The 11,531-nt window shown below is 37.4% G+C and overlaps 1 protein-coding gene across 9 annotated transcripts in view; it reads left to right on the forward strand.

The window, feature by feature from the left end:
• Nucleotides 1–6,095, forward strand: part of CDCA2 (cell division cycle associated 2) — a 54,603-nt gene extending 48,508 nt beyond the window's left edge. For all 9 annotated transcript variants that reach the window (XM_087437336.1, XM_087437334.1, XM_087437335.1 and 6 more), the window contains one exon: nucleotides 484–6,095. In XM_087437336.1, the coding sequence (XP_087293462.1) occupies nucleotides 484–1,694 (1,211 nt within the window). In that variant the 3' untranslated portion in view covers nucleotides 1,695–6,095. The remainder of the gene's footprint in view (nucleotides 1–483) is intronic.
• Nucleotides 6,096–11,531: the final 5,436 nt, after the last annotated feature.

Here is an 11,531-nt window from a genome sequence, read left to right on the forward strand (position 1 = left end):
TGAGTGTCTTCAGGAAGTACCCTTTTATCTAAGTCCTCAAATCTCCCAGAATTCCATGTTTTGTCTCCACTATTTCAGGGGAAACGTTGATAGAAAACTTTCAGAAGCATGATGTTGCCCATTTTCAGTAATTCATTTTTAGGGAAATGGGAAACATGGCTGCCTCATGCTCACTGACCTTGTAGTGTGGAAAATACATTAGAATAGAGGAAGCAATTTAGGATGCAGTTCTCATTTTCATGGTCTGAGGTTATGTGCTTTATTAATTCATGCATTAAATACATATTTTCTTAACCTGTGGGTTGGGGAAGAACTGAAAGAGAGGACAAGGACGGATGAGGGCAAGTGCAGTGCAGCATTTGTAGGTCTTGTAAGTTTTGAAAGTTTAAAGCACAGAACACAAGATGGCACCTGTTTGATTTGTTAAAATTTATTTCCATTGCTGCTTTTTAATTAGATTTAACCTTATTTACATGCCCATAGATGATTTCAACTCAAATGGTGAACTTGAAGAAGTGAAGCTTGCTAAAAGAAAGACTCTCTTGCTTCAGAACCCAGAAGATTTGCAGATGAATCAAGGCTTTAATAAGTACCATGTATCTGAATTCTGCAGCTCTTACATAAAAAGTTCTTCATTGCTTGTTAATGCTACTTTTGATCAAGATTCAGATATAAATACTCCAGAAATTAATGACAATAAAAATATTTCAAAAGCAGAAATAAAGTTGGAAAGTCAAAATGAACGAAAAACTGGGACTGAGAATGGAAATAGTCATGTTTCTTGTGCTTCTGTGATTGAAAAACCCATTGTATCAGATAATCCAAAGCCTGATTTTATCCTGCAGTCCCAAGAATTTTCTGCTTCTGGTCAAAATGTGGAAAACCCTTTTCAAATATTTAAAATTTTAGAAGATATAAACATAAAATGTGAAAAACCAGATGATTTCTTAGTAGCTACAGAAGGAAAACTGCAGACCAAGCATTTAATGTCTGACTTACAAAAAGAATGTGATTGTTCAGAAGCTGTCTTAATTGACATTACAAAAGAAAGTAAAAATCAAAGTGAGGATTTGGGAAGAAACTCCGCAGAAAGTAGTGGTGTGAATTGTAGAGCAAGGAAACAGAGAAGACGCTCCATGTATTATTCTGATGGTCAGAGTTTACATTTGGAAAAAAAGGGAAGTCACAAAGCGTCCTGCAGTATGAGCAGCTCTGCAGAAATTAGTTTAGGAAATTCTGAACTGTACAAAGATTTATCTGACTCCATAGAGCAAACCTTTCAGAGAACAAATAGTGAAACAAAAGTAAGACGCAGCACAAGGCTCCAGAAGGATGTGGAAAATGAAGGGCTTGTGTGGATTTCACTTCCATTTCCTTCCACCTCCTGCACTTCTCAGAGAACCAAAAGGAGAACAATATGTGCAGTTGATAGCAGAGGATTTGAAAGCGTGTCCTTCAGACAGAAACCGTGTACGCCGCCCTCCACATCAGGTAGAGAAAACAGTGAGGGCTTTGCTGGAAGTTCTCCTTTACCTGGGAACAGGAGGAAAAGCTTTTGTACATCTACACTTGCAAATACTGAAAGCACTACTCGGTCAAAATGCTACAAAAGAAGATCCTTCCTCCGGCAGAAGGAAGAAAGCCCTCTAAATGACATGGAGAGAAGTGGACATACTGGAGAACTAAAGCAGTAGCTGACACTTCCTGCAGAGCATCTGGCAAGAGGGAAGGTACCGTCCATGCTTAAAAGATTCTTTCATTCTGCTTCCCGTCCTCTGTTCAACTTCAGTGTTTTAAAAGTTTCAAATAAATAAAATCATTTGAGTTGAACCTACTCTTAAGCAGAAATAAGTGAATTTCTTCATTCAAAAAGAAAACATTCTATTGAATATGTTCCCCCCCAAATGGTAAATGTTTTATTAGTATTTTGCTAAAAGGAATTTTTAGACCCAACAAACGTCTCTTAAGTTTTATTTCATGCTAGTATACATGTACCACTAACGGTTTAGAGTCTGTTGTAAAAAAACAGCTTTTAGAATTGACTTGTTCTATCTGGATGAGAAGAGGTTTTTTTTTTTAAAAAAAGACAAATGAATAGAATTAATGTACATTGAAAAATGTTAAAGTGGGGTGAGATGTATTTTTATTGAAAAATACTGCAAACAAAAACGGTTAAAGAATTTAAACAGGTAGGAAAGATGGAAATTATAGAACTTGTTTTCCCTTTGGGTTAAAGTTAAGAGAAGCTTTAATGACTTAATTTATCTGTCTCAAATGAAATTTTTATTTTAATAGATTAAAATCAAATCTTAAACATGGAATTTTGAAAATTCTTTCAATAACCTGAATATTATAAATCTATAGTTAAAAGCATTTTTTTTCCTTCAAGCAAGATTCTTACATGCTTTGTGGAGTGGGAGGTGGGGGATTGGTTTTTGGTGAAAATATAGCAGTTTAGTTGAAGACTCACTTCCCAGATTATTCAAATTAGTCACAGGTAATTTGGGATTTAATTCATGGTTCTTCATAAAAAAATTTTAAATCCAGAAAATCACTCGAAGGGGCCCTAGAAAATTAGATATTACTAACATGAAGCATGGTGGTGGGTCACTGATTTCTTTAACATGGCATTTTCCAGCATTTCTGACTTTTTATTTCATAATATCAAGTACTGTTGGTTGTCTCACATTTTGTAGGTAAGCTTCAGCAATATATCACTGTTTTGGTGATAGCAGTTTGAAAATCTAAATTGCTATATATCTGGAATTTGTGAATGTGCATAAATCATTGTGTCATTAAACAATTGTCTTTGAAATCCTTTAAATCATTAAACTCTCCCTCTCCATGATAGCAGAAACATGTTAACAAATAGAGCTCTCTATAAATAACACAACAGGGAAGAAAGCTCCTGCTGAGCCCCCGTTTCCCCCTCCTTAGATACAGACTATTTGTTACCTTCTTGGCACCAATAGGTCTGGAATTCCTGCTGCTCAAGACTAATGTATTTTACATTAACACGTGAAGTGATCCCCAATTTCTTCTGCTATAAGGGTGGATTGTTTAAAAAATTCTTTTATCTTTACACGTAACTTATTTATGGACTTTTTTTCTCGTTTATAGTTTGATGTTGTTGGCAAATCTCTACCACTGAAAAGAAACCAAAAAAAAGAATAATTAATTTATGAAGCTTTTTGGTTTTGGTGATTTAAAGAGGAAAAAAACACTTGCAGAAACGTAGGAGGTTAGAGGGCTTTGTGTTTTTGTTTTAATTTTTATATTTCTCTTTTGTTTAACTTGAAGGCTAAAAACTATTGATTGTTGTTTTCTCCCCTTTTTATTGTATAATGATATATGATCTCAGTGTATTTGAATTTTAAGAATTTCACATGCTTTGTTTTATTTCTCAAAAAGTGCTAATGAGGATGAAGGAAACATTTTGATCTGTGATTTTTTGGCTTGATTTTTCAAATGTATAATTGTTCTCATTTTCTAGCATCTGTAGTTAAAAATATAAACACTTTACAAGTTCTGTTGATTTCAAAATGTTTCAGTATAAATGTTCTGTTGATATTTGTAAATAACAAATAGGCAATTTTCCTAAAAAGAACAGGTCTGAGAAATCAAAGCAGCTTGGATGTGATTTATCCACCGTCTCCTTTATATCATAAGATTTGTGAAAAGTGCATGATTTCTGTATTTGATCATGCTTGATTGTATTTAACTGTTTCTTTTCAGTAATGGTCAAATCAAAAACTTGGCTTCAGAAGAGTTTTTCTGCCTCCCTTACCTTTTTTACTGCAGTAACCCTTGACATTTTGCCTTAGAATGTCTACTTACTTTTCCTGCTCCTGTAGATTCTTGTTTGTTCCAGAAGATGGCAGCATGACATCTGAAGTTTTTGTCCTGTAGGCATTACCTTAAAGCCAGGGCAGCTCTTCCCTGTTGCTGGGGATGCTTCCCGTTAACTTTTACTTTTACTCATTTTTATTATAAGTGTAATATGTGTCTATTGAAAAGAGTAGAGAACTGTACAAAATTAAAAACTGTCTTCCCTTAACACCATGTCAGCATTCTTCCTGCAGCCACACTTTCCTCTCCCCAGCTTTCTATGTGTTAACATTGTTAATAACTGTGCGGGGCCGGCCCTGTGGCTTGGTGGTTAAGTGCGCGCGCTGCAATGCTGGTGGCCCGGGTTCGGATCCCGGGTGCACATCGAGGCACCACTTCTCCGTCCATCCTGAGGCCGAGTCCCACATACAGCAACTAGAAGGATGTGCAGCTATGACATACAACTATCTACTGGGGCTTTGGGGGGAAAAAATAAAATAAATAAAATCTTTAAAAAAAAAAAAAATAACTGTGCGTACATTTTCCAGACCTTTGCCTGTGTTTTTTTTTTTTTTTTTTTTTTAAAGATTTTATTTATTCAGTTTTTTCCCCCCAAAGCCCCAGCAGACAGTTGCATGTCATAGGTTCACATCCTTCTAGTTGCTGTACGCGGGACCCGGCCTCGTGTTGGAGGGAGAAGTGGTGCCTCGGGGCGCTCCCGGGATCCGAACCCGGGTCGCCAGCATCAGAGCGCGCGCACTTAACCGCCAAGCCACAGAGCCGGCCCCTTTGCCTGTGTTAATGTGAGTATAGGTTGTGTTGTTTTCTAATGGGATCACTAGAATGTGCCATTCTGCAAGTTTTTTTTTTTTTTTTTTTTTTTGCTGAGGAAGATTTACCCTGAGCTAACATCTGTCCCAGTCTTCCTCTATTTTGTATGTGGGTCACTGCCACAGCATGGCCGCCACTGAGTGGTATAGGTCCGCCCCTGGAACCAAACATGAGCCGCCGAAGCACAGCACTCCAAACTTAACCACTAGGCCACGGGGCCAGCCCTAGCAACTTCATTTTTTTATTCAACAATATATCATGGATGTACTTCAGTGTTATTATGGAGAACCCTACTGCTAACCCAGTCTTTTTAACCTCTGCATAGAATTATAGACTTTGAATATCTGTAATTTATTGAGCCATCTCCTTACTAGTTGCTACCTGTCTCCAGTTTTTGGGTTTTTTTTTTGTTATGAAGCTTAGCCCTGAGTTAACAACCATTGCCAATCCTCCTCCTTTTGCTGACATAGATTGGCCCTGGGCTAACATCCATGCCCATCTTCCTCTACTTTATATGGGATACTGCCACAGCGTGGCTTGACAAGCAGTGCGTTGGTCCGTGCCCAGGATCTGAACCCGCGAAGCCCAGGCTGCCGAAGCAGAGTACACAAACTTAACTGCTACGCCACCAGGCTGGCCCCTCCAGTTTTTTGTTATTGAAAATTATGCCACATTGGGCTTGTGTGAAAATGTCTATAAGATAAATTTCTTGAAAGTAAATTAAATGCTTGTTCTAGTTCTCTTCTATAGATCTTACCTGGCAAAGTCCCTTTATAAAGATTTTGGCATCCTTTCTTTCTTTCTGTCTCTCATATTCTTCTGCCACTTTGCTTCCATTTTCTCTCACTGCCCCACTGGAACTTAAATTATGGAATTGAGGTTGAGGCTTAGACCTGGCATAACAAGGAGAAATGATTAATACTAATTCATGCTTTAGATTCAAAGAGCTTTTTTTGAAAGTCAGGTTTATTGAGGTGTAATTAACCTACAGTAGGGTTTACCCGTTTTTAGCATACAGTTTGAATTTTGGCAATTCATACGGTCATGTAACCACTACCACAGTCAAGTAAGAGTGTGTTTCCATCACCCCAAAAGAAGTTTCCTCTCCCACCTCCTTGCAGTCAGTCCCCTCTCCCCACGCCCCAGCCCCTCGCAACACTCATGTGATTTCTATCCTTAGAGTTTTACCTTTTCCAGAATGTCATATAAATGGGATCACACAGTATATATCCTTTCGTGTCTGCCTTTTTAAACTTAGTGTAATGCTTTCGAAATTCATCCATGTTACATGTTATAAATAGTTGATTCCTGTTTATTGCTGAGTACTGTTCCATTTCATGGGTGTACCACAGTTTGTTTTTCCACTTACCAATTGATGGATATTTGGATTATTTCTATTTTTTGGCTATTGCAAATAAAGCTGCTATAAACATTCACATATGGATCTTTTTATAGACACATGTTTTCATTTATCTTGGGTAAAGACCCAGGAGTGGGATTCTTAGGATGTATGGTTGAGATATGTTTAGCTTTTTAAGAAACTGCCAAGCTTTTCCTCAGTGGCTGCACCGTTTGGCATTCTCACCTACAACACATTGTTTTAGTTGCTCCACATTTTCACCAGCACCTGGTATTGTCAGTCTTTTTCATTTAGGCATTCTAGTAGGTGTACAGTAGTATTTCATTGTGGTTTTGATGTCTCTTTTCCTAATGATTGGTGTTGAACATCTTTTCCTTATTTGCCATCCTTATGTCCTCTTTATTGAAATATCTATCCAAATCTCTTGCCCATGTTTTCTTTTGTTGTTCTAGTCTTATTATGGAGTTGAAAGACTTCTGTGTATGTGTGGATACAGGTACTTTATTGGACTGTTTTGCAAATATATTTTCCCCGTCTGTGGCTTGTCTTTTTACTTTCGTAGCAGTGTCTTTTGAAGAGCAGGTTTTAATTTTGATGTAATCTAATTTATCAGTTTTTTCTTTAATGGTTCATGCTTTTGTGTCCTATCTGAGAAACCTTTGCTATCAGAAATATGGTAAGGAAGCCAACTTCCTTGAGGTACCTATATATTCAGCCCGATCTTCTTGTAGGCTAGTTTGCTACAGTTCATGATGTAAAATTGTCACCTTGAGTCACTGTGAGATTTAGTTATTGAGAGAGAATTCTTTTTGAACACTGTACAATGTAAGTAAGAAAATGAAGGGAGTTGAATTAAAATGAGGTTCAAAATTGTTTGCTAAATTAAATTATCTAATAAGTCTGAATCATTTCTTCTCATAAATTGGTTTTTGTTATAGTTTGGATTAGTATAAAAATTGTCACTTACTTGGAAAGTAGCCTTAGCATTTGAGAATTATTTCTTAACATGGGAAAATTTCCCTGCAACAGGTTATCCTAGGTAGGCAGATTGTAGATTCTTTAATATGTGTGCCAGGCATTAATTTCTGTTTGTGATCACTGCCTTCAAGATGCTCAGTTTTCTTTAAGGGAGCAGAATTACAATACAGAGTATGATTATAAAGGAATGCCCTGGACCTCTTAGCCCTTGCAGTGGCACCAGCTTCAGGTCACAGAAGTTTGTTTTGTTTCTTTCTGGAAGAAGTGATGCTGGAACAAAGTTCACTAATAGGAGTTTTAAAGGAATGGGGATCCATAAGGCACATTCTATTCCCAACATCCTTTCGTTATTATTTACTGAGACTAGGCAATGTAAGTTGGCCTCATCTCATACACTTTTTAAAGTATTTTTCTTAATTTCACAACTTCTGAATACATCTGGAAAGACTGAATTCAGAACTAGACTAGAGATCGTGAATTGTACATAAAGTTTTAAAGAAATTTCTCCTCTTGAGTGCTTGTGCATTTCTGTACTACCAGGTTTCTTTGTAGTCTGAAGGGTTGACTCTGGGCTTGGAATCCTAGATCAAGTGAGCAGAATAGAGAGAAATTAAATTACCATAAATAATTGCACATACAAAAAAATAATGCGGGTTTTGTTTTGGTCCTAAATTTATTTGAAGATTATTTCATAGCCTTGACTGGGCTCTAGAATGGACTAATTGCTAATGTACTATTGCCTAACAATTTCAAGTTTGTTTAATGTTGCACTGGTGTGTTCATTCTTGTACATTCTTTGATGCTTTTCTGTTTTTTATGAAATCATGATACAGACTACAAGTAACATAATAGCTTTAGTGAGAAGATGAGTAATTACTGCCATTCTCCTGATACATGTTTTTGTCCCACATCTTCAACCAAGATCATACTGGTTGTGACCTTAATTTTAAGATTTATTAAATTTATTTAATTTTTGGAAAATTTTAGGATATTGGGAAGCAAGTCTTTTCTGAAACTGCTTTTATTTTTTGATGTTTTAAGCATTATATCACTTACATGAAAAGAGAAAATAAATGAGCATGCATATTAAAGAAAAATACAAGTTTGCATTTCTAAGGGGTAGGTTGGGATTCCCAAAATTTGCGATGACCTGTTGGAGAGCAGCCTCTCTTAAGTCTTCCTTTTTCTCATTCATCCATGGCACACACATTGTCTGGCTAAATGGTTTAATTTACATTCTCTATGATAAAAGTGGCCTGCAGGGATGCCATAGCTGGCGCTTAGTTTTAGATATAATTCAAAAAAATTCAAATTATATGGTTTTTTTCAGTTCCAAGTTCCTAGCTGTATTTGTGTGTGAATTTTTAAGCTTTGCAATGTAAAGATAACTGTTTCATCTATTTACTACTAATAATAATTTCCTTATTTTCATGGCTTTGTTCGCCCACTTAAAATTTGCTTTTTTTAAAGAAAATTCTTCCACTTTGGTAGTGTTTTGTAATGTTAATGTAGTAGTGAGTTGTTGGTGGCATTTCTATTTTTGCCATTAAAAACAAACCGCATTTCCAGTGGTCTGAGATCCCGGGTGCTGTTGGTAGCATAAAGTAAATGTCAATTTTTTCTCTATTTAGGCAGCTCCGATAACTGCTAACTAGCATCAAGTGTTTGCAAACAGGTCCTTCCAAATGTGTGGTCCAAACAGTGAAATAACTTTTCTCAGTATAAAATTGGTGTCAACCAGTTGAAACTTCATAGAGAAAGTGAGTAAAATGATTTTGTTTCAACTAAGTTTAGTTCAGATGCCAGGCACTTGGATGTAAAGTCTGTGATTTTATGCCTAACATTTTAACACGTACAATGTATTCATTTTCTAATTTTTCATAACAGAGCAATAATCCAATGCGACCAGGTTTTTCTTGTTTTAAGTATACGCTGGGAATGAAGATTTCAGAAGTATTCCCTAACTCAAACCTGAAAAACCTGGTGTTAGTCTTGGGTGATTTCCAGTGACCCTGTGACTCCCTTCTTCCTGCCCCCTGTGTAGATTTGGAACTGGGCAGCCATTTTTGTTTTTGGAAGGGAAAGGAGACAGATATAATGAATGACTTTTATTGTGCAATATTTCAAACTCTCTTGAATGCATTCGAATGGGATGGAAACTGTTCTGCCCTATGTCATAGCCAAAACAAACAAAACATATTCCCTAAACCTGGATGTGTGTTTCTCTCAAACTGGCAGTAGTTAGAGCTCAGCTCTCAAACAAGAATTTGGTTTGACAATTTTTAGCCCTTGTTCAACTGAATATTAGGATAGGCCACAGCCAAAGCAAATACTGTGGGGAAAAATTAATACACAAATTTACAGCTTGCAGGTGGCATTTTTTCTTGAATGTTAGATATTTGTCTTAAGGAATTGCTTTTGTTGTGGTAATACTTTTAAATGGACTACTTTTTTGCTAATATTTTTTAAATGAACTTCTTTCCGATAATAGTAACTCCAAATGTAAATAAATTTTACAGAGGTCCCTGAAGAGTGATAAATGCTTGAATTTAAGTATTTAAACATTTAGAAAGACCACTAAGAATCTGAGAATTCTAGGCATATCAGACCCAGCAAATATGCAATAAAACTCCCTTGATGGTAGCCTTCTGTGGCCCCCAAAGAATCCACTCTAGTGAGTATCAATGACTCCTTTATGATGATACCTCCAACATTGTTTATCGACTCCAGCCACCCCCACTTAGCTTGTTAAGTATTCATACCCTTTGGATCGTGGGGAGAAAGTACTCTGCACAATCAAGATAATTAATTTTGTAATGCACCATTGTGCTTCATGACCCTGGCAAAATAAATTTTTTATTAGTTACAATAATAACTTTAAATTTATGGTCACCTTTGACCAATAGGCTCTTGGTTTGTGCCTTAACCAAGAAACACTGGAAACATAAATTTTAAGCCAGGCAATCGGCCTCTCAAAATGGCAGCATAGATTTCATCCACCTTTTAGGTCCTCCCTTTGAAACCTAAAGTTCTTTTGTCAACTGTTTTGTTGTACAGTATCTGACATCTGTGTGAGTGGAAATAAGCAATTGGATAATTGGCCATTAACTTTTCATATAATAAGCACTACAGATAACACTGCCTGCATCTGGCACTTCAGTTAGAAACATTGCACATCGATGCTAAGATTTCTACTTCCCAAGTACTGCAAAGTCCAGTTATGTTCCTATCAACTGGCCTGACGGGCACGTTCTGGACATAGAAATCATTTTAAAGGAGTGGGTGCCTAGGGTTTTGGAGTATGTCGGAATGGTGGGAAACAGACGTCCACGAGTGGATGAGTAGGTATTGCTGAGGCCCGTGGCTCTCAGGCTTCGAGAGGCAGTTGAGTGAAAAATTCAAGAGGGAGGCAGAATACAAACTTATTGGTAAAAAAGCTGGCTCTTGTTTTTCTAATTTAAATGTTGCTTTAAGTTCTTAGTATTCAAACTTAAATGTGATAGATGCATAGGGTTCTTTTGTCGGGTAGCACAGGAATAATTGGACACTCTGGTTTATCTAAATTCTACTTTTTTTTTTAATCCTGTGAGAGCTGAAGGGTTCCTTTTTTATGTAAGTAAACTTATTTTTAGATTTAAAAATAATATACCTTTCCCAATCAAATTGGAGCCTCTTGATTCCTACTGTGTCTGTCTTTCCCCTCAGAGAGAAACCCCACCAGTTTATACCCATAATCCTTCATCTAGGCTTGGACCCGCCATCTCTTTTTTAGCAACCCACACTGTAGTAAAGCATACAAAACATCCTTCAAAAGCATTGTCATGTACTCGCATATCTCTGCAAGTACATAGCAAGACGTACTATTGTTCCCATCCTAGAAATAAGATGAACAGGTGTTACCAAACCAAGTGGGCTTGCCTCCCGGTGAGTTAAATAAGACTCTACACCAGTGGAAGCTGTCGCACAAAGTAAAATGTATGTGCAGCAAATAGGAGGCCATGAGGAATCATTTCCAAAGTCATGGCGTCCCCGAACAAAGGGAAGGGGGAACTTTTATTTGGTTGGGGAATGAATATTCAAAAGGGAGAGGCGGGTTGGGGAATGAATATTCAAAAGGGAGAGGCGGGTATTTGCTTGCACAGGCTCAGTTGGAGAACATGCTTCCACATAATGAGGCCTAAGCTCCTCCTGGAGAGATCTTTGCATTAAAAGTAAGGCAAAGGGGGCCGGCTCCGTGGCTTAGCGGTTGAGTGCGCGCGCTCTGATGCTGGCGGCCCGGGTTCGGATCCCGGGCGCGCCCCGAGGCACCACTTCTCCGTCCAACGCGAGGCCGGGTCCCACGTACAGCAACTAGAGGGATGTGAACCTATGACATACAACTATCTACTGGGGCTTTGGGGGAAAAAAATGAATAAATAAAATCTTTAAAAAAAAAAAAAAGTAAGGCAAAGGCATGGGCGTAGCTCTTGTGGTGAGCCTTGGGTCAGTTTCAGGATGGCTTGAGGTTACATCTCCCTTGAGTGCTTCGATTGGT

Source organism: Ceratotherium simum, chromosome 12, assembly GCF_057802395.1.
Source record: "Ceratotherium simum simum isolate JZ-2026a chromosome 12, ASM5780239v1, whole genome shotgun sequence".
Taxonomy (NCBI): domain Eukaryota; kingdom Metazoa; phylum Chordata; class Mammalia; order Perissodactyla; family Rhinocerotidae; genus Ceratotherium; species Ceratotherium simum.